Source organism: Trichophyton rubrum (genome assembly GCF_000151425.1).
Source record: "Trichophyton rubrum CBS 118892 genomic scaffold supercont2.1, whole genome shotgun sequence".
In the NCBI taxonomy this organism is placed as follows: domain Eukaryota; kingdom Fungi; phylum Ascomycota; class Eurotiomycetes; order Onygenales; family Arthrodermataceae; genus Trichophyton; species Trichophyton rubrum.
The window spans coordinates 3,697,554-3,719,745 of record NW_003456428.1 but is presented as its reverse complement, the minus strand read 5'-3'; the positions used below and the strand labels follow the sequence as shown (position 1 = coordinate 3,719,745).

At 47.1% G+C, this 22,192-nt stretch overlaps 8 protein-coding genes across 8 annotated transcripts; 5 read left to right on the top strand and 3 right to left on the bottom strand.

Moving 5' to 3' along the window:
• Nucleotides 1–433: 433 nt before the first annotated feature.
• TERG_01415 (60S ribosomal protein L26) lies at nt 434–1,076 on the bottom strand (the record flags this gene model as incomplete). Its single annotated transcript, XM_003239382.1, has 3 exons — nt 434–703; nt 812–924; nt 1,058–1,076. The coding sequence occupies 3 exons, from the start codon at nt 1,074–1,076 to the stop codon at nt 434–436; spliced, it is 402 nt and encodes a 133-aa protein (XP_003239430.1).
• A 2,994-nt stretch (nt 1,077–4,070) lies between these two features.
• Nucleotides 4,071–5,879, top strand: TERG_11712 (uncharacterized protein; the record flags this gene model as incomplete). The annotated part of the gene is made up of 1 exon (XM_047750782.1): nt 4,071–5,879. One exon carries the CDS (start codon nt 4,071–4,073, stop codon nt 5,877–5,879), a length of 1,809 nt encoding a protein of 602 aa, XP_047605416.1.
• Nucleotides 5,880–7,356: 1,477 nt separating this feature from the next.
• On the top strand, nt 7,357–8,638 carry TERG_01412 (uncharacterized protein; the record flags this gene model as incomplete). The annotated part of the gene is made up of 4 exons (XM_003239379.1): nt 7,357–7,413; nt 7,494–7,511; nt 7,574–8,112; nt 8,176–8,638. The coding sequence occupies 4 exons, from the start codon at nt 7,357–7,359 to the stop codon at nt 8,636–8,638; spliced, it is 1,077 nt and encodes a 358-aa protein (XP_003239427.1).
• A 361-nt stretch (nt 8,639–8,999) lies between these two features.
• Nucleotides 9,000–10,032, bottom strand: TERG_01411 (Hsp90 cochaperone SBA1; the record flags this gene model as incomplete). The annotated part of the gene is made up of 4 exons (XM_003239378.1): nt 9,000–9,107; nt 9,164–9,319; nt 9,392–9,879; nt 10,017–10,032. 4 exons carry the CDS (start codon nt 10,030–10,032, stop codon nt 9,000–9,002), a joined length of 768 nt encoding a protein of 255 aa, XP_003239426.1.
• Nucleotides 10,033–10,567: 535 nt separating this feature from the next.
• Nucleotides 10,568–11,379, top strand: TERG_01410 (uncharacterized protein; the record flags this gene model as incomplete). Its single annotated transcript, XM_003239377.1, has 3 exons — nt 10,568–10,615; nt 10,678–11,050; nt 11,114–11,379. The coding sequence occupies 3 exons, from the start codon at nt 10,568–10,570 to the stop codon at nt 11,377–11,379; spliced, it is 687 nt and encodes a 228-aa protein (XP_003239425.1).
• A 377-nt stretch (nt 11,380–11,756) lies between these two features.
• Nucleotides 11,757–14,813, bottom strand: TERG_01409 (uncharacterized protein; the record flags this gene model as incomplete). The annotated part of the gene is made up of 1 exon (XM_003239376.2): nt 11,757–14,813. The coding sequence occupies one exon, from the start codon at nt 14,811–14,813 to the stop codon at nt 11,757–11,759; it is 3,057 nt and encodes a 1,018-aa protein (XP_003239424.2).
• An 877-nt stretch (nt 14,814–15,690) lies between these two features.
• TERG_01408 (uncharacterized protein) lies at nt 15,691–16,945 on the top strand (the record flags this gene model as incomplete). The annotated part of the gene is made up of 4 exons (XM_003239375.1): nt 15,691–15,991; nt 16,063–16,364; nt 16,425–16,586; nt 16,649–16,945. The coding sequence occupies 4 exons, from the start codon at nt 15,691–15,693 to the stop codon at nt 16,943–16,945; spliced, it is 1,062 nt and encodes a 353-aa protein (XP_003239423.1).
• Nucleotides 16,946–18,032: 1,087 nt separating this feature from the next.
• On the top strand, nt 18,033–21,947 carry TERG_01407 (DNA repair protein (mre11); the record flags this gene model as incomplete). Its single annotated transcript, XM_003239374.2, has 2 exons — nt 18,033–18,045; nt 18,095–21,947. The coding sequence occupies 2 exons, from the start codon at nt 18,033–18,035 to the stop codon at nt 20,461–20,463; spliced, it is 2,382 nt and encodes a 793-aa protein (XP_003239422.1). The 3' UTR covers nt 20,464–21,947.
• Between the last annotated feature and the right edge of the window lie 245 nt (nt 21,948–22,192).

Here is a 22,192-nt window from a genome sequence, read left to right as displayed (position 1 = left end):
CAACCACGATAGTAGGCTGGCGAGGAGATAAAACAGGCGTGAAGAGAAAGGTGTGTAGGCTGGAAACATATCGGTGACGGGAAGGTCAGGGAGTCATGTAAGTATTTGGTATTTCATCTCATGAGACAAATAGAGCAGGCCCCTGATATCTCCAGTCCATTTGAACACGCAAGGAACACGTAGAAAAGTAGAAGCATTCAAGATGTGACGCCCAAACTAAGTCAGGTTGGTTAAAGAGCCCGACACAAGCAGTAAAGACACGGAATGGAGTAGAGGAGGGTCCTGGCATTTCAATATCAAACCACGGTGGAGAGATAAGGAAAGGTTTCGAATATGGTGAAATTGTCTTTATCTTAGTCGTTTATAATTTTTCCACGCTTCCATCCATTAATAACACCCAAATAAACTACTTCCCTGACCCAAATCGACCTGCTTAAGAGGACTTGGCTCTGGCCGCGCGTCCCTTGCCCATTCTCTCGAGGATGCTCTCACGGTCCTTGTCGAGCTTGAGCTTGGTGATAACGACCTTGGATGGGTGGATGCCGATTGGGACGGACTGGCCATTGGACTTCTCACGGCTGACTCGCTCGACGTGGACGACATACTTAAGGCGATAAACGGATGTGATCTTTCCCTCACGGCCCTTGTTGGTTCCCCGCACAATAGTGACCTCATCATCCTTGCGAATTGGTATCGATCGGACCTAGATGGTTTATACCCGGTTAGGAGAATATATTCTATCTGCGATTCCCTCTCGTCCTGCATGCAGTGGTGTGGTGTGCGATTTGGTGATGTTGAAAAATCAACGTACGTTGTGCTTCTCACGGAGTTCCTTGCTCAAGGGGGCGCTCATGATGGTTCGTCGCTCGCTGGAGGGAGCGCTGAAGTGCGCCTTGCGCGACTTCCGTCGGGAGCAGGCAATTGCTATAAGTGAAGAACAGTCTATGGTCAGCATCCCGAAATTTCAACTCCCGCATCCCGCAGTCCCAGGAAGAGTGATCTCGCGGTAACCAGTGCTTCATCAAACAGCTCAGCCGGTTTGAGGATTCTCACATACCTGTGTTAACCTTAGCCATCGTGATATGCGATCTGACCCTGGGAGAAGTGTGGTCTGTTGGATGTCGACGGCGTGTTTCTCTTCCCTCAAAATTGAAGTTCGACGTTATTTTGTTTTTTGGTGCAGGAGCAAAGACTTGTGGGTCAGCTGACCTGCGCTTCCCGCTACTTAAGCGCGAGCTAGGGTTTGCTGACTCATCATGACTTTGAAGCTCGTCCAGAACGACGCGCGCGAAGATGCGCAGATGAAAGCAGAAGAAACAGGAAAAGCAGACGAAGGAGCGCCGATATACAGAGGACTATAGGAGTATTGCCGCTGCACGATCGGGAGACATGGTTTCTACCCACCTGTTTTACTTGTGTCTATATGTCACTGCGACCTTTGATACTTAAGTCTCAGCAACAATTTCCGCAGCGCCTTCATAGCGCCTGCAACTGAGCAACTAAGAGTCGCCTGAAAAACATATCTAGAGACGGTATCAGATATGGAATATAACGGATATGGCTACCCTCAATACCAATATACGAACTCGCGTGCCCAGCAGAGCCAAACCCAGTACGCTTCTTCGCCGTCTCAAACCCCGAAACCGGCCGCACCGGCTCCCCAGACCAGGTCCCAGGACTATGGACAGCAGAATAACAGCTGGAATGGACAGAACGTGTCTAGGCAACAGACATCAAGTCAGCAAAATGCTAGGAATAGCTACTGGGTACCTCCCGCAAACAACACCGCAAGTCAACCTATAACCTATCAACAGCAAGTGTCATATCGCATATCAGATACGAATCAGACTACAACTTCTGCCCATCAACTTAATAACCAGGCACAGTCTCTGGGCCGTACCAGTACGCATGGAATGGGCAACTATGACGGCGAATCCAACCCGAACATGGGCGTAAGAAGGGATATGGTAAATTCTGGTGCTCGTTATACCTCCAGCCCCCCTCAGGGCCAAGCTGCCGCTATTTCTCCCGTTACGACATCTCAGAACCCTCGGTCTTATCAATCGATTACGCCATCGCATCAATCTGACTATATGCAAAACCCTCGCACCGTTGCAGCCACAGCCATGACCGCCCTGTCCACCGCCGCTCGGCATAACTATACCCAGAATGGGCCGGCTGCCAGTACAAACTCTTATCAGGTATCAAATTCAGCTCGATATAATGCTTCAGCCGGTGGCTCTACCGAGAACTCGCCCGCAATCAATACTTTAAGTTCTTCAAACACATACCAATACCAGACGGCCAATCCTGGCCAAGCCATGGAAGCAGGCACAGCTCCTTCTAATACCTTAAATCAGACAAGCAATACCTCGGATATGAGCACACATTCGGTCACTACTTCGAGCGCAGAGCTCTCACCACAACTTCAACACCGCGTTGATCAAACAAAACCAGTCACGTCTCGCTCCCCTACACTTCTTCAGCATCCGAATAGGACTAGCTCCAGTTCTCAGATTCGTCGTCCAGCACAGGGGTTCGCTATGAAGACTGCGACACTTGATCACGGACGGTCTTCTCCAGCCATGAGTCAAAGCGCTTATTCACAGCCAACAGACACAAGCTCTGTAACGGCTGAGTCAGATACTCAGAACTCGTTACCCCGATTTGTCGATCCAACAAACATATATAACCCATATTACGGCCAGCTTGGAACTTCCGGAGTAACAAACACCGCCCACGCAACGGTTGAACCAGACGTAACAGGCGTGACTGGTGGTATTGAAGCAATACAGGTGGAATCACAGCAAAATTCCACTCAGCCTCCAGCTCAAAATGCTACACCATCGGAAGTGGTGCCTAATACAACAGTATCCAATGTAGCTACTAAGTAAGCAATCAACTACTACCCCCACCAACGTTCAAGGTAATTCTAATTTACCGTCATTAGTGCGCTGGAGGCGTCAATAACGAAAGAAGCTTCGAAGGGAACTCCTAAGGGCGTCTCGAAGGATGCCCCTAAGAAAGCGAGGAAGAAACCGAATCGAAAACAGAAGTCAGGGACTGCGTTCACCTCAATCCCGCCGTCAACTCAACCTCAAACCACTTCAATCACACAGGGTGAGGCCAATGAAAAAGAGGACACGGCTACTCAGATGCAAAGGATGCTGGATGAAATGCGCAAGAAAGACCCGGACCTATTTAAATCAATCTTGGCTGCGAATATGGTGAGCCCAGTATCCTTACTTCCTTTCTGCCCATACAATGCTTATCGTGCATCTCCTTAGGATAAACATAAGAGTAGCGGACAAACAGCTCCACAGGTTCCAGCAAGCAACGTTGATAATACATCTGTGAAAACTTATCTTGAAGAATCTAGCGGCGCTAGTTCTTCGCAATTTCCACCTCCGCGCACCTCCAATAATCCACCAATAAAACAGGCACGCAGTAAACGTGTAACGGGTGACGCGGTGTTTCTAATAAGTACACCTGCCCAAAAAGGAGCTTCACCCACAATTATCAATAACAATAGTATATCTGCTGAAAATACACAAGCTGAACGACACCACCAGCAAACAGCACTACTCTCTACCAGACCTAGCCAAACAGAAAATATTGAGACCGTTATACCAGAGCAAATCGCTAAGTCAGGATTCATTGATGGCCTACCCGACTTGGGGAAATTCCCTGCATTACGCCGAAAGCGGAGATTGAAAGCTAGTTTGATTGCTAACGAGCCCAATCCTGCTCCTAATAGTAATCTAGGACCGGAAAATGAGATAAGCACAGTACACCTGAGTGGTCAATCTGTGCCGGCTCCTGAAGCAGCTACCTCTGTGCCTCAACCATATGCCTCCTTGAGCGTGGAAGAACAACGTCTGAGCCTTTTGGATAACTTCACCAAGACGGGACATGCTGAATTTCCCCAGTCGCCTAATATCCCCCCATCTTCAACTGAAGACACACAACTCACCCAGGAAGGTTATTCTCGCACTACTCTTGACGCTCCGCCACCGCCTCAAGAACAACAATCACAACCTGTAGGAGACGAAGCAGGAAAGGGAGAAAGAATGACTTCTTTTTGGCCTGAACAGAAGCGACGTTTGCTAGCCGAGTCTGCTTGTGAATATATCTCCACATTTCCAGGAAATGACTCAATCACTCCTGACTTTATGTCAAGCCTAATTGAACAGAATCCAAGTTATGTACAGCTTTGCAACATGTTGGAGGGTCATGGATACACGATAAATAAGGTCCATTTTGCAAAGCATCTTTTAAAAACCTTTCCCGACCTCGGCGAGAGCTCAAACAAAGCGACGAAGGCTACTTCTGAGCCGGCCGTGCAAACTTCTCAGCCTAGCTTACCAGATTCATCCTTCGTTTCGTCAACTCCTGCCGATCCAATACAAATAGCAATACCACAGCGAAGCCCAGAAGTGACGGGGCTCCAAATAGGCAGTGTTCCTAGTAAATCGGTGTCAGCTCTGCCTCTTTCAAGGGAGGAACAGCGCCAGAAATCCCTTAATTTACTCCATATATCCAAGCGCCGCAGAAAAAGTGCTCCTCAGCGCCGCTCATCCATTTCAGCCTCACCCGCACCCCAACCACGAGAGCTATTTCCTAATTCTAAAGAGGCTATGGCGCGGAAACGAACTTTTGCTGAGATTGTTGACCTTTCTCAGACCATTAGTGACGAGAACGAGAGTGAGGCCGGAGACGAAGTGCCAGATCAGCCGAACCTGGTAGAGATTGCTGTTGAAGACACAAGGAACACCTCGCCCGATGTCACCATGGAAGACGCAATTAACATCACCCCTGTCCAGCGTAATTCTCCCGAAATCCTACCTCAATGCCCATCAGAAGACCGCAAGGTTGTCCCAATCGTCCAGAAACAACCTGTTAGATCTCGCGAGCTGTCACCAGCAGGACAACCTATGCCAGAGAAACCCACCAGCATGGCTAAACCTAAACATGTTGACGCAACGCCACAGCCTACTGGGAAGGAAGACCTTCGTCGTTACAATGGTATTGTTAAGCCCATGAACAAAGCCAAGGCCCTGAAAAGATCATACTACGATCCTCGGACAATCGCTAGAGATATCTTGATTGCGGCTGGCCGCCATCCTACGGAACGTTCACTCAACTATCACTTACTCAAGCTGAAGGAAAATTTTCAATTTGTTGATTACACCTCGGACCTCGAGACGTTCCGATGGGATCTCGTGGATCCTGGCGGTCCTCCTCCCCCAAAAATTGCCCCTGAGCCGCTTTTATCCCAGCCCAAGTTCGATTCACGTGATGATCTCATCTCACGTGACGAAACTAGCGCTGAAAGGCGATTTCAATCTGAGCGCGGACCCTCACAGCTAAGAATCTCTCACACCGTCAACGCCGACTCATCTTCCACTCCTCCAAGACCCATGGCTCCAACTCCCCAAAAGCCAACGTTTCCATCCTCTCTTCCGACAAGACGACGACCCGGACGTCCTCCAGGAGCGAAAAATAAGCTTAAAGCTATCCCTTCAGTCGCGAGTAAAGTTGAAGTTGCTGTCCCCAGAGCCACGCCACAACCTTCGTTAAATAAATACCCGATATACGAATGCTGTTTTGATGGCTGTGGAGCTAAACTGCACAACTTTGAGGTATTTCGAAAGCATGTCTTAAAGCTACATAGCCAGTCTGGCGAAGAGCAGGCTATCTGTATGTGGACAGGATGTGCCTCTGGGGAAACAGCACCGCGTATCTTTTCTACCGAGGGGCTCAAACAGCATTTGGACAGTGTGCATTTGAGCCCACTAGCTTGGAAATTGGGTGACGGGCCCAAGTCCGTATCCTCTGGTGAGACTGGAAAGTTCCATCTACCCATTGTTATTTCCTAGTTACTAGAATTTTTCTTTCTTTTCTCTCCCTTTAGGACATCCTTGCTTCAATCCAAGTTCGTGCCTTTACGATGATCAAGGCCGTGTAGTGGTATCCAAAGCGACAACTAAGGGCTCTACCCCTGCCATAATTTTGCCCACTACATGGCGCCCAATACGTGACTTCAATAAGAATCATGGATATGACAGTTATAAATCCAGTGCATTGCAGATCTTGAGGGCGCACTCAGCGAAGCAGGCAAATGTAGGGCCTGGATTAGGTCCAGGAGGGTGTATATTAATGAACGAACGAAGGCAAAGCACCGTCGTTGCTTCCGAGAGTGTTTACAAAGTTTTTCCAGCGCGCGACAAGAAGAGTAGGGAGTCTACTTGACTTAGTCATTGGGCATATGAGAGCTCTAGATTTGGCGCGGTCGCTTTTGAACAATTTCGGTAGTGCAGGGGGAAGTTATGGACAGTCCTATGACTTAGTCTAAGTGTTGTTATCTATGGCTCCTCTTACAGAGGTGGTTTAGATTAATAGAAATCATCCATCAAAACAGTGTGCAAAAGCAACCAGGGAGATCTTCCTATCAACCACGAAAGAGTTCCCTCAGCATTTCAATATTAGGTATTCCATCATTGAACCAGCTGTTCCCCTGTACCTTTTGTCGATGTCAATACATAAACCCCGTTTCCCTATAACTGTACTCAGTTAACACTAGCTTCTCCTCCCCGGTACCCCAGTGTCAGAGTTCCCCATATCCCTTGCCCCTTGCGTCAATCCGGAGGGCTTTGTTGATTCTGTAGTAGAAGACACCCGCGTCGAGTCTATATCTGATGAGGCCTTTGAATTGACCTCTAAAAAATGGTAGACGACAATGAGGAGCATAGCGCATGATCCAAGGAAGATGGCCAGTTGGTACAGCTCGTTATCAGTTATCATTTTTCCAAGTGTATGTACAATAGTCTTGTCACATAAGAAAGTTATTAGTTAGCAGAAATAATATTAACGATGGAAGAGAGTTGATATGCGATACCTGGCTGTAGTATTGAGGCTTGCTTTCCGAAGGGGGTCGAGATAAAATAATAGACTAGGAGATCTCAAACCCAGGTGGGCAAGTTCAGTCGACGTTAATGAAAGTGTGTGTCACTCCGTTTTCTCTGACAGTCTGTCTGTCTACAACTTGATGATCTGGCGCGTTGGAAACAGGCCGCGCTTAACTCTCGTAAGCGCCACCTTGCTGACTCATCATTGGCGCTTTTTTTACCTCCCCACCAACTCTCGCTATCTCGGAACTTCGCTCACAACACACCCTCAGGTCACTCCGGCGGCGAAAGCGTCAACGAAGCAATAGCAAGCGGCAATTATTGGCGTGGGAAAAGACGTGGACACTCTTTTAGTTATCTTCTTTCTGTGCTTGATCTTTTCATTTTGCCCCATCGGTATCCATATCTCCCACAGTTCATACACGCGATACAATATACTCGATAGAAAATGCCTCCCAAAAAAGGCGACCAGCCTAAGAAGGCTAAACCTACGGTGCAGGATAAGGTATATCATTCCTTAAATTTGGAATCCGGTACAACTTCAATATGAAATAAGTGAAGACGGCTAACTTTTTTGCAATTGAGACCTTTGGCATGAAAAATGTAAGCTTGACCAAATAGCTTCGATTCCCTCTCCACTATCAACAGATGCTGATGCCGTCAAGAAAAAAGGATCGACTGCCCGTAAGCAAATAGCCCAGCTCGAAGCGCAGGCCGCCTCGAATAAGTCTGCGGATGCCAAACGAAAAGCGATGGAAAAGGAAAAACGTGAAAAAGAAAAGGCCGCCGCAGAGCAGGCTAAACGTGAAGTTGCAGAACTGTTCAAGCCTGTACAGGTCCAAAAAGTTCCATTTGGCGTCGATCCGAAGACTGTTTTGTGCGTTTTCTTTAAGAAAGGCAACTGTGAAAAGGGCCGTAAATGCAAATTCAGTCATGATTTAGCAGTTGAGCGCAAAGCAGAAAAGAAAAATATTTATCAAGATACTCGAGACGAACAAGACCCGAAGAAAGCAGATACGATGGATAACTGGGATGAGCAGAAATTGAGGGATGTTGTCTTGAGTAAACACGGAAATCCGAGGACGACCACGGATAAAGTATGCAAGTACTTTATTGAAGCTGTCGAAAATCAGAAGTATGGATGGTTCTGGACTTGTCCTAATGGCGGAGACAAGTGCATGTACAAGCACAGTCTACCACCAGGGTATGTTACCTTCCTAACCTGCCGCTTTGTGCATTTCTAAGATCGATCCTAACCCTGTTGTAGGTTCGTATTAAAGACTAAGGAACAACGGGCAGCTGAAAAGGCCCTTTTGGATAAATCTCCACTGAAAACTCTCACCCTCGAGGACTTCCTCGAGACCGAACGGCACAAACTCACTGGAAAACTGACGCCTGTGACCGAGGAGTCATTTGCAAAGTGGAAGAAAGAACGGTTGGACAAAAAAGCTGCCGAAGACGAAGCACGCAAAGCCAAAGAAGCTACCGGCCGTGCTATGTTTGAGAGCGGAGAGTGGAGAAACCAAGAAAGTGACGCAGAATCCAGTGATGACGATGAAGAGGGAGATGGTGATGCTTGGAATTTGGAAAGCATGAGAAAAGAGACGGAGGCACTCAGAGACAAATCTGAACAAGAACGGGTTGCAAAACTTCAAGGTTCGACGGATGCACCTGAAGATACCGCAGTTTCAAGTAGAGAACCACCCGCCACCGTTGAAGGCGAAGGTTAACATTGATACCTTTCGTCCTAACAAACTAATTCAGAATTAAACAAGTATATTTATATAGCTTCCACGTTGCGAAGAATTTAAATTTTACTGTTTACAGTCCAGATACTTACCAGCACAACAAGAACGCTCCTATTCGAAACCAAAATAAATAGCAAAAAGGAATGGATAGATATACATTCAAGTTGTGGTAAAGAGAGAAGCTCGGATATCTGCTTTTTAGCACTACCGATGTACTTTATGCCAATTAAAACATCGCATTTACAACATAAAGCATTGTTTTGACTAAGTATAGGACGGTCGGTCACAGCCTTGAGCTGAATACAGACACCATCGAAAGTTGGAAGTAGACACTTACAACCATCTAAGGAAGCACTTCGATCTTTGGTTTGTCAGTAGAAGGCGTATCTCCTTTCTCCTCGTCAGTACCTTCACCGCTTTCTAGTCCAGGCATCTCACTATCGTCATCTCCCTATAGTCATATATCAGCAAATATCCAGGAGGGTAGTGGATTGTATGAGAACGTACCGTCTGAGCTTGCTCATCACCCCCGAGTCCCATTCCTCCTGCGGCCCCCATGCCCATGCCCTCCATACCAGCAAATTGTCCTAAGGCATCCTCATATTCAAGCGATGTTGGTCCAAAGTCTTCTTTCACGGGTTCCTGTTCATCTTCGTCACGCCACTATAACTCTCATTAGAAGTCGGCAAAGCCAGAGCTTGAAAGGGTCTTAGTCCAGAAGAACAAAATCCATACCATGTCAAAGTCGGTTCTTAAGTAACCAAGCTTTTTAGTCTCAACCAACGTCTTCCAGTACGATGCATCAAGCTCCTTTTTGTTAACCTCCACAGTAGTTGTCGAGAGTCCCTCTCCGATGACACATGTTGCACTACCTGGGTCAACCTCCCTTGCTAACTTCAATTCCACATCGTAAAGGGTATGTTTGACGGTTGAATAGCCCTTGAATGAAATTGTAGTTGGAGTAACCACGACTCTAGACCCGCCGGGTCCATGAAAGATTTTCTCATCAGATGCGTCAGTCTCTATTTTACCCTCCGCTTGGGCTGGATGAGCTGACGTCGAGTCGTCCTTCGAAGGTATGCCCAAGTTCGCGTCTTTTTGGACTGTATCCGTCGAGTCGGATTTCTTCGATGCCTCCTTAGTTCCAAGGGAAGGGACCCAGAATCGCAACCCAATGGTGTTTCTCTTGGGATCAGAATCCGATGACCGCTGCCACCAGGTGACTGTACAAACACAATATTAGCATGATATAGTTCCAAATCAGTAGCTATGAACAGTTGTCGAAGGTGCGCAATAAGGTAAGGTGGAGATCTCTCCCCTCTATTTCAGATCATGACAAGAAACGAGTGATAGTACGTACTCTCTGGGTTAGCCATGACCGAGTATTAACAAGTATCTAAGCCGGCAAGTTTGTCAATATCTGGCTTGAGGAGTGGTTGTTCTGTGAAGCCGTCTGAAGTTCTTGATGTCAAGAAGTTGACGTTATTTTGAGGTTCAGAAGAAGCAGAATATAGAAACTACTGGAAGGAACGCAATTGTGGAGCTCGGGCCATGTGGGAAAAATGCCAAGCGATTACTTGAAGAACTTATGTAAGCATGTCAGAACTATCACGTGGTAAAGACAACCCGCGGGCCTTGGGCTCCGCCTTCTGTGATGCAGGCAATAAGGATCACAGTAATAGGATTGCTCTATATTGTTGCATAGATCAAAGCAAACTACCAGGATATTACCCTGTATCTGTCCGTTTACTGTCTGCTGGCCATACTGATTGTATGAATTCAAGTGTTAATTACCCTCTACTCTGCCTGGGCCACACTACAAGTCTGCGACTGTCCAGTAGAGCCGCATCCGCCGCCTAAGCCATCTTTCCTAAGGCCAACTCTCGTAGTTTCTTTGATCATCTACCGACCATGGAGGCCCTCAAGGCCGTCTTCTTCAAACCTGACCCGGCAGCACAGGTGAATACACACATTTTGTTACAGATATCTTAACGTTCTGGCGGCTAATTTCCTCCCATCAGATGCGGAAGTGCAACGCTCTCATACGGTCAAACACACGAAAACTCGATCGAGATATATCCCAGTTAAAGGCGATTGAGATAAAAACGAAACAGTTTATTGTTGCTGCTTCTAAAAGAGCGCAGCGGAACCCCTCACAGGCCGAGCAGGCAGCAAAGGAAACACGGATATTCGCGAGGGAACTCATCCGGATAAGAAAACAAAGCGCCCGTTTGACGACGAGTAAAGCCCAGCTTGAGAGTGTGAAGATGCAGGTTAATGAGGCGTTTTCAGTCAGAAAGATTGAAGGAAGTCTCAGAGCGTCGACCAGTATTATGAAGGATGTCAATACCTTAGTCCGACTACCAGAGCTAACAGGCACCATGCGGCAGCTCAGTAAGTTACCTTAACCTTCCTAATAGTATCCTCTGCAATAGGCTGCTAACTGATACAACACAGGCTTGGAGCTAGTTAAGGCCGGGATTATCGAGGAAACCATTGACAGTGCCATGCCAGAGGACCAGCTGCTAGAAGAGGAGGAGGAAGAGGCAGACAATGAGGTCGATAAGATCCTGCAGGAGATTCTACAGGGTAGACTGGCTGCTACAGGCGGTATCAAGCCAGAAGAAACGCTTCATACAGAGGAACCTGTTCCCGAAGAGTTCGAAGACCAGGAAGCTACTCTAGAACAGATGAGAGGCAGGCTAGAAGCCCTCAAAAGTTAATAAGGCTTGAATCAAAGCTGCACTATCCCTCATCTTTAACTTCTTTTATGCCGTTTACGCAGTTTTTAATGACCTGTCTTTCGCTATGTTACGAGGTAACTTGGATTTGTCCACCTGGAGGCGTGAACGGAGAATGTAAATGGAGTTTTTGGAGTATATATCTCTTCACCGAAAAGGCATTGCATACACACTACTACATCTGCACAGCAAATTATATATAAGAACGCAATCACAATTAATATAAGTGTGTAAACAGAATAGCTCTAACAATCAACTAAGTAAACATCTAATCCGAAAAAGATTATAATCAGCATTGGCTGTTGAAAGCAAGGAGAATAACTCCGTGGTCAGGCAGGGAGCTATAAGACCGAAACAATTCAGAATCCCCTCTTTCCTCTACCTCTCCGCTTGGACGGAGTATTAGATGTACTTCCGAGAGCAGGAAATTCCTCCTGGGGCGCTATCTGACCTTCCTGCTCAGCCAAACTCAGCTGGATAGCAAGATCGAGGTCACCAACGTTGTCCTGCGAAGAAGTCCCAGAGAGGCTAGGGGAGAAGGAATAGGAGCCAACGTCAGTGGTACCTTCATCTGTGAGTACACTGCCTTCTTTAGGAGACTGAGAAGCATTGGTATCCTGTAAACTTCGACGGATTGCCTCAGCTAAACCAGGCTCCAATTCTTCGTCAACGGTATCCAAAGTAGGTGTTGATATTTGTTGAGTAAGTGGATTGGCACTGAATGTCTCGTCCGATGCAATTGTCTCGCTAGAGGAACTGCCACCAGAGCTGCTCTCGCTCCCTCTTCTGTTCCGCTCATCGCTCGTGTATGATTCCTCACTCAAGAGACAGGCGTAGGCCAAGAGGTCTTCATCACTAGCATCACTACCAAGTAGGTCTGTACCAAATCTTCCGCGCAAGTGAGCGAGCTCTTTCTCTTTTGCAATCTTTTGCCTTTCAAGTTCAGCTTTCTCATTCATAATGTAGTCCATCAACGCTCCTCGGCCTGAGTTACTGAAACGCTGAGTTTCTGGTGAACCGTTGCTGCCGTGGTGGGAGTAGCGAACTCGTCGTTTATTACTCTTGTATTGATCAGCAGCAGAGGAGCTGTAGGCCCAATAACGGAGTTGCGTTCCAAGGGCGACAATCCCTCTAAGCCGAGTAGGATCCTGGTCAAGGCAGATGGCTCCGGCAGCAAAGAAATTATGACCAACGTTCTGATTCGCTGTAGTAGCCTGTACAAGCCGCCGACGGGCGCGAGAAGAGAACCTGGAATTAAGTGTGCGGACTGGTTGGGTGGATGAGGCAAGATGATCCCAAGCTTGAACTAAGCCATCGTTGCCTCCATGAACGAGATAGAGAGCTGTCAATGCAAGGCTAGATATTTCGGGCGAATCTGTATGAATGATGCGGATAGGCATGATATTATTCACCATATGAGAATTCCCAGGTATGGCGGCCCTGATATCCCAGACGAAAACGGAACCTAGAGAGGTGCCAACAGCCATGTATCGGCCTCGCTGACCGGGAATCTCCGCAGAGGAAACCAGCGGATTGCTCAAGACTGAAAAGGGAGTGGAGCATAGGGAGGACACCTCCGAATTACCGCACATCCCAAGCAAGGGGTCTTCAAACTTTGTCATACGGGCAAATGTAGACATATCTAAGGCACAAGCAGTGATTTCAGCAGATTTAGGACCTTCAAAAGTCAGATTTGAGACCCGCCATTCGACAGTAGCTGGCAAAGAGTTAGAGCCATTAGGCATTGGTGGCGACGCCTGGTTTCCGGAGGACAGAACCCCTCTGGATTCTCCTTGGCCAAAGAGAGATGAATTGGTTTCGGCTTCAGATTCCGATGCTGGAGAAGAACTTCCAATATTGTCTAGGGATGGGCTTTCACCAGTCCCGACACGTGTAAATCTCTTGACAGAGGCAACCTGGTCATCATCGGCAGAACAGCAGGCGACCATGAAAGATTCACCAGCACCTTGTCCATCATCACCAGCAAAATCTACTTCGAGTTTGCGCCTCATGTCCCATCCTTGATATATCGTTCGGAAATGTATAGGTTTGAAAGCAAGAAATCTTTCAATATCTTTTGTTTCAGCGATTATTTGATCACGGTTTAAATTCATCTCATCCGATGATGATCGAGGGTTATAGGTTGCATTTGTGGAGAGTTTGTTGAAGGGATCGGGCACAGGGACGCGCCGACTACTTTCAACAATCTCCCAGGATACAGTGCGGCCAGTGAGCCATGCTGCCTTCTCAAGCGCCTCAGGCTCCAATTTCTGGTAGGTATCAAGACCGCGTGGAATACTGGTGAGATAGAAAAGCTCTCCAAGGGCGTTTAGGACAGTTATCCATATCCTTCGCTGCGACAGCCGCTTTGCTGATAGTTTGTCATCAACTCTGATGGCAATAATGGGCACTCCTGGGCATAACGCCCATCTAGCTGTCATTTGGCCTCGTTCAAATCGTTGATCATATGAAGGATGCGGGCCAAGCGCATAGGATGTGAGGATGCCTGACGAAGTTCCTGTAATCATTCCGCATAGCCCATTTGTTGACTTCAAGATTTCAGACGATTTGGCTATCCAAGTCGCGCAGATCCCGAAGTGTGCGGCATTGACGGCCGGAATTCCAAGTTCGTAATGAGGATCCAGAACTGAACGTGGAAAAAACCGGCCTCTTTTCTCACTTGTAGAGAGAAAATAAGTACGACCCTGGGGGCATCCCTCACCATATACCATACCATGAGGTTGGCTCACGTCCATCACGTTGGGATTTCCAACGAGATTTCCTGCTCCCAAACCCCAAGGGGCTTCACCTGGGTAGCTATCTGAAAAGTGATTGAACATTCGACTTTCGGATAAAAGGCCCCATTTTCCGGCACCACTTTTCTTTGACGTCGGATCACTCTGGGTAGCGATCCCTTCCTCGCTTGCTCCATGGACAAACGCAGGTGGTTTGCTCTCTATGCTGGATCCAAACGTACCGTCTATGTGAGAGATGGGGAACTGGAGCAAGGAGTTGTATGTCACAACGGCGTGGGCAGCAGGCGTAGAGCCAGCACGCGTCGACTTGCGCTGATCCGTGATTTGGTAGCTGGTAGGTTTCCCACGAGCTATTGAATGTAATAGCCTGGTCCGTAGAATGTATTCATTTCTCCAGGAGCTCAAGGCTGTAAGCCTGCAAAATGCGCGCCTTTTCAGGAGATTGTGCTCCCAATCATCGCCTCTTTGCCGGCCTTCATTCTTCCCGGTAAGCGCAGGCCCGGGGAAGTACCGGGAGAAGGCTATCCGCCAGGCATGCGGGGTGGTCACCAGGCTGTGGAACCGACGGCTCACAAGGCTTATCGAGGACAGAGACGAAGGCGGGAGGTGCGACAAGATATGCGTCAGGACCTCTAACAAGACATCCATACAAGTTAGCATGCAAACATCCTAGCTCACTGAAAACCCCCACGTGGAAGCCTCATTTCGTACCATTGGGAAAGCTCTCGATGGAGATAGCCTGCGGGCTGAGATCTTCGCTCAACTTCCGGCGCGTCGCGAGGGCTCCGGCATTGCTTGGGTGACGAGGAGAGGATACATGTTTTGCAGGGAGTTGCGTCTCTAATTCAACGGTGTCTGCTCTATCGCCAACAAGTTGCGAGTCGTGAGGGCAAGGCGACAACACCACCGAGCTGGTGGTATGGCCGCCGCTGCCGTCATCTCGACCTGGGAGACAGCTGGCAGAGCAATCCTGGCAAGAGAAGTTTCCATGCTGGGCAGCGGGTTGGGTGTAGCGCGAGTGGTTCTCTGAGGCAGTGATGGTAGACCTGTAGCACTCTGGTTGCATAAAAGTTGGGAAAGAAATCTGCGGGAAAGGAGAGCGTAAGACTGAACCAGAATATGCCGGATCAGTCGGAAAGAGGTAGGGGGGCTATCAACGGGAGATGCAATGCTGTGTTTCCTAGCGGGCAAGACTTGAGTCCTTGTGGTAACGTTGTTTAAAGGCTCGCGATGGGCGATGAAGCCTCTGAAAGACGTCCTGGATGGAGAGGGAGATCCATTCCAAGGTAAGCTAGGAAAGGGGTTAGCTTTTAGTCACGTGGAAATCCGTTTTGGGTTTGGCCAAGCCTTAATCACATGACTAGCGCAGCCCTAGAGAAGCGAAGTCCTTACTTAGGGCTATTTATGCTACCTGTGGCCTAACCAAATTTTATTAACTAGCTTACTAATTATTTGTTTTCCAACCCTCGTATTCGACGCGTTTCGTGTGCCCCTTAAACCCGTTTTGGCCCCTCTTCCCCAGTTACTGGATAATATTATGATCATGGAGAAGTTTGAACTTCCAATAACATCTAGCCCTGTCCCAAGCAGTTCGTTTAGTGAACTTACTGCAGTGTCAGCTGGGACAGCTGAAGATCTTGATCGTCAATCAAAGGAACGTCTTGGGAGATATGTGGCCGCCAGCGAACGCGACAATGTTGTTCAGCTTATGGATGCGTTCATGAAATATCTTCCCAAAGACGGGTCTGTGAGGCTTATGCAAGATGTGATCTCCTTAGATGAGGATGAGAAGCTTCGCCAGCTGAAGGAACATCTCGTGGACGCGATTCTGAAGCCTAGTAAGAATAATTATCTATTACTTCAAGAAAGGCACTCCGTAAAATTTATCTAATAAGTTGCTGCTTTCCAGTTCAAGCCGTTGGTGGAAGAACTCCTGCCCCTACCCCATCTCCCTGCCACGACTCTCAAGTCCAAATTGACTCCCTGATGATAACATCAATGAATGCCTCGTCCTGCAATCAACAGGCTAAGCTAAAAAATGACTGCCTCAAGCGAGACGGATACCGGTGCCAGGTTACTGGTCTTTGGGATCGTCATTCTGTAGAGACTGGAAAAATCGTCCCTGAGGACGGACGTACTCTAGCAGCGACGGAGGTCGCCCATATTCTTCCCTTTTCTCTTGGTAGCTTTGATGAGGACAAGGAATTTGAGGTAAGCGCTTTATATTCTTAATATATCTATACGCAACATTCTAATCAAAATTATATACAGGTTGAAAACAAGGCTACCATCTGGCAAGCTTTGTATAGATATTTCCCAGGTCTGGAGAAAGTTATAACCCCAGATACTATCAACACACCTGCAAATTCTATTACTCTTTTTCATCTTCTCCACCCCCAATTCGGCTCTCTAAATATTACCTTCAAGGAAACAGTTAGTCACACAAGTTCTATAAACTGCGAGTACTGCGGAAATAACAAATGTCACTTTAACAGGATCAACCATATGTTTACAATATCGTGCATAAGCAGGCCAATTACACTGAGTTCTCCTACCTGCCCAGAAATGGCCAGGTAACCTTCCGCTGCCACGACAACTCGATTGTTATGCCTAGCCCCTTCCTTCTCTCAGTTCATGCAAGAATTGGAAAAATTCTCCAAGTTAGTGGGCTGAAGGAGCGATTTGAGAAAATAATGCGTAGTTTATACCATCCTTCTGAAGTCGATCCCGATGGATCCACCGATTTAGAAACAGCTATGTCCGATAAGTTGTTTATACTAACGGATGTTTAAGATTTTGTCTTAGTTTTGCAGAGAAAAGCAGTTTCAGCATTTTTTTGTCAGCATTACCTTCATGAGCGTTGGCTTCATCAGCAATGATTCTCGGAATTGGGTCATCAGCATTGGTTCATTCATTGGCTTGGTTTATCGGCATAGGTTTCATCGGCACTTCTTCCATCCCCAGATTTAGCGTATTGAACATCAGCATTACTCATACATCATTAGAACAAAACACACTTAATCTCTATCTTATGTTGCTCACCCTCTATGCCCTCTCTTGTTTGTAGGCATCCTGCCACCTGAACTTGAATAGCAGCATAATCTTTATTTAGCGGTTGAGTTTTATTGAGTAGATCTTCGACCCGAGATAGATAAATCCGCTCGCTGTCCTAGAGCGCATAGGCTGCATTCATAGTTGCATTAAAAAGTCCAGTATAGCGATGCTAGGTGCGAAAAATATTGGGTTATTACGTCGGTAGGTCTGTAAGCCTACCTTGTAGGGGAGTCTGGTCCTTCCAATAATTGTGCTACCAAACCAACGACTCCACGACGGGACATCATATCAACATTTTCCATATCAAGATTTATGATTGAGTTAATATAAGATGGTTATAAATTCGGGACGAGGCTATAGTGTAGCTTGGTTAATTGGATGAGCCAGTACGGATTATTCCGTATGATTGGGCTTGATTGGTTTGGAGATAACTTAATAATTATCTGTTATTGGTTAGAATTAATTAGTTAGCTAACTAATCAGATAGTTAGTTAATTAGTGAACTTAACTCGTAAGTTACCAACTACGTGAGATCCTTCAATCGAACAATTCAATCGAACGAACCGACTGAAGATGAGAAAAAGTGGTTCATCACAACTCCTGACATTATCCTGGCAAATACATGTTGACTTCTACATTTACTTCATTCTGATCACCGTTTTAAAGCCAGTGACTGGTGGCTAGTTAGTTAGTCGCCTGATCGGTTGCTGCAGCCTGGTGGATGGATCTATAGTGGCCTCGCATAACTAATACACCGGCATAAATTTCAATATCCACAAGCTTAAGAGGAGTCAAAACGAAGCTGTAGATTTATGATACCCAAAGATGGCCCCAACCGGTATGGATGCTCTTTCCTCATGAAATCAATGTCATACTGACTTGTCCAGGCGCGGACACCATACGTATTCTTGTCTCAACGGACAACCACGTTGGGTACAATGAACGCGACCCCGTACGGGGCGACGACAGCTGGAAGAGTTTCCACGAGGTGATGTGCCTTGCTAAAGAACGAGATGTCGACATGGTACTCCTTGCAGGAGACTTGTTCCACGAGAATAAGCCGTCCCGAAAGTCTATGTACCAGGTGATGAGGTCTCTGCGCATGAATTGTCTTGGAGATAAACCATGCGAGCTGGAGATGCTCAGCGATGCCAGCGAAAACTTTCAAGGAGCTTTCAACCATGTCAACTACGAGGATCTGGATATTAACGTGGCCATTCCTGTTTTCTCCATACATGGGAATCATGATGATCCATCTGGTGAAGGTCACCTGGCTGCCCTTGATTTGCTGCAGGTATCAGGCCTGATAAATTATTATGGCCGCACTCCCGAATCTGATAATATCCAAATCAAGCCTGTTCTACTGCAAAAGGGACGTACAAAGCTAGCCCTGTTTGGGATGAGTAACGTACGAGATGAGAGGTTATTTCGCACGTTCAGAGATGGCAAAGTCAAGTTCTTTCGACCATCGATGCAGCAGGAAGACTGGTTCAATCTTATGAGCGTACACCAGAACCACCATGCACATACTGAGACAGGTTATCTGCCGGAGTCATTCTTGCCGGATTTTCTTGACTTGGTTATCTGGGGCCATGAGCACGAATGTCTGATACACCCTCGATTAAACCCGGAGACAAATTTCCACGTTATACAGCCAGGCTCTTCAGTAGCAACGTCCCTAGTTCCTGGTGAAGCCGTAAAGAAACATGTCACCATACTAAGTATAACCGGACGCGAATTCAAATCGGAGCCCATTTTACTAAAGTCTGTTCGGCCATTTGTTACCAGAGAAGTTGTTCTGAGCGATGAAAGAGAGATGCAAAAGCTTTCTAGAAAGGAAGATACGCGGACAGAGACGACACGCTTTTTGATGGGTATTGTCGAGGAGATGGTTGAAGAAGCCAGGAATGAGTGGTTACAGCAGCGAGAAGCCGCTAGTGATGATGATGACGACGAAGTTGAGCCCCCTCTACCGCTCGTACGGCTGAAAGTCGAGACATCGAGGCCTGGAGGAGGAAATTTCGATTGTGAAAACCCACAGCGTTTTTCGAACAGGTTTGTTGGCAAAGTCGCCAATGTTAATGATGTTGTGCTATTTCACCGCAAGAAGAAAGGCACGGCTCTTACACATGGCAAATCCGACGCACCAGATGAATCGGCTGTGTCCCATCTCGTCGCCCTTGATGCGATAAAAGTTGAACAGTTGGTTCGAGAGTTCCTTACGGCACAGTCATTGACAATTCTGCCTCAAAACTCGTTCGGAGATGCCGTATCCCAATTCGTTGATAAGGACGACAAGTATGCTATGGAGATGTTTGTCAACGACTCGTTGGAAAGCCAGATTAAGCATCTGATGAATCTAGATCGTGACCAAGATGGAATCGATCAGGATGACTATGAACGTGAGGAAATTATCCAGACTGCCATGGATAAATATCGCGAACAGCTTGAAGAGCTATTTGCTAAAGGCAAGGGTAGGAGAACAGGTGGGAAGAAGCGGTTCAAGCCTAAACCTGATGGCTGGGATACGGAATTTGACGGTGTATGGGAGGATCAACCTGGTGCACTGATACACTCTGATTATGAAGACGGCCGCAACAATGACGATGATGAAGAGGAAGAAGCCCCTGCCAGAGCCACGACTACCAGTAGAAAACGGGGCGCATCCACTGCTGCGTCAACGTCAACTCGTGGTAGAGGTAGAGGTGCCAGTCGAGCTGCGGCTAAGACCACTACAACAAGGGCACGGGGGAAAGCAAAAACTACCGCTCCACCAGCCCGGGGATCTAGAAAAGATGTCTTTGACGATGACGATGAAGATGATGAGGAAGCTTTCCTGGAAGCAATGCCCGACGACGATGAACCCGTGGTATTAGATGATATCCCTGAAAACATCGACGACGCTGAAGACCTGTTCGTCCAGCAGCCAGCACCAAGATCTCGCGGAAGAGCAGCACCAGCCACGACAACCAGTAGATCCAAGGCGGCGTCTACTCGCAAACCAGCCGGACGGACAACAGCAGCCAGCAAGAAAGTCCAGGGCACATTGAACTTCGGTCGGTCTCAGACCAGCCAGAGCCAAACTCTAGGCGGCACCAGTGTCAGTGGCTCTAGTACGAGACCCACGCGAGCTGCCGCCACAAGAGCAGCTCGCAGCGTCAGCGTGATGAGCGACGGAGTTGAATATGATGATGACGAAGATGCGTTTGATCCAGCGCCCATTGTCAGTAGTGGGCGTAGTTCAAGGAGAAGATGAGGTTTATTCCGCGAGATAGACAATCAGTTAACTATTTGCTTGCCTCATGTAGCAGCAACTTGTTCGTATAGTCAATCGAGCCCAGGTCAAGCAAAGTCTCTATGTAGAAGCTGTACGGATAATCGTTTATCACTTTTCTACCCCAGCAGATATTGCGCGCAGACAAATGAAGTAGTAGCATTATTGATTTAACATCGTGGATCCAACACTGTTTGTCCGCTTCTCATCGTCTAGCCTGTGGTACCTAGCACAGTTACTTAGTGTAACCAGTAAAGGGATCATTATTACACATTAACTAGTGGCCACGGCAACGTGACATAACTAATGGATGATATGCGTTTTTTGATTAGTTAACTAGGGGGCCTCCTAAACTCTTTTTTTTTCGCCCTGGGTTCGAACCCAACTTCGCCCTTTTCCTTTTTACTCTTAGAAACAACTATCAGAACAAGTCCAGGAGCAAGGTAAGGTGGTCCTCAGTAAGGAAAGCACGATGGTTTATCCCGATCAGGAAATGGCAACCCATGACACTCGCAACTTCCACTGATACACTGTTTATTTGTTTACACGCCCATGCGATGGTTGCCCCTGCCTAATCCATACAGATTACTCTCCTGCGTGCAAGATGCAGTTACAGCGCCTAGCTATGCCTGAGCCTGTCTACAGAGTGAATATAGAAATGGTCTTGATCCGTACGCATAGTATATCCATCAATTTTTACATTCCCTTGATTGTGTGATAAAAAGAAGATAATTCCAAATATATCTTGTATATCAGTGTGCCTAGTGGGATGGGCAATGTGTTTGATTATAGAGAATAACAATCTGTCCTACATAGTCAAACCATGAGACTGTAGCTCATTGGGTCAATGAAGAAGTGAAATCAATATATGATATAACATTCCACCTCTAACTACTTCCCATAGTATCAACACGGCCTTTCTTTCTATACTTATACAGGCCTTTCTAGTACAGCCATAGATAGTATATATAAGATTAAGGAGCCCAACGCCTCCATGGAGGTAACTATATATTTATCTGCCAGTGGAGGACGATAACTACCTGCCTCATTATTGGGTAATTCAAAGAGGAGATAAGATTTATTCCACGAGATACAATCAAGACAGTATACTCATAGTATCTATATTCTTGTACCGTGTGGCGACTTGTTGTATGATTAAGAACATACACCATTACCAAGCAGCATCTCAGTAGAACTCTTGACCAATCATTACCCGTCTAGTTAGTTACGGATAACACGGCAGATCTTCTATGCAGGCAAACCAATTATTTCTGTCAATCAGAATATGCCCTCTTCGATTTGCCCAACCATTTGTTGGGCGCGATGCCCGTCCACTTAGGTGTTCAGGTGACATTTTTCAAGGTCCCGGGGACGGGACGGAAGTCTAAGTAGCTTGATACCTCACTACCATACGGAGTAACTGACTAATTAGTTAATATACTTCTCTCGGATCGGTGGATCGGTAGCTAATTAGTTAATATACTTCTCTCGGATCGGTGGATCGGTAGCTAGATGGTGATCGACGAGCCTCCGTCCAGCCCCGAGACCGCCCTTGGAGAATCATGGCTGTGCTTTTTCTCACCTTCCTCCGCCAGCAGCTGCAGAGGTGAGTAAGACAAGATGAAGAAGATAAAACTCCTCGACTGTTTTATATTGCCCGCAGATACATAACAGCTAAACGCTTCCCTGAAAACAGACATGCCGCAACCAA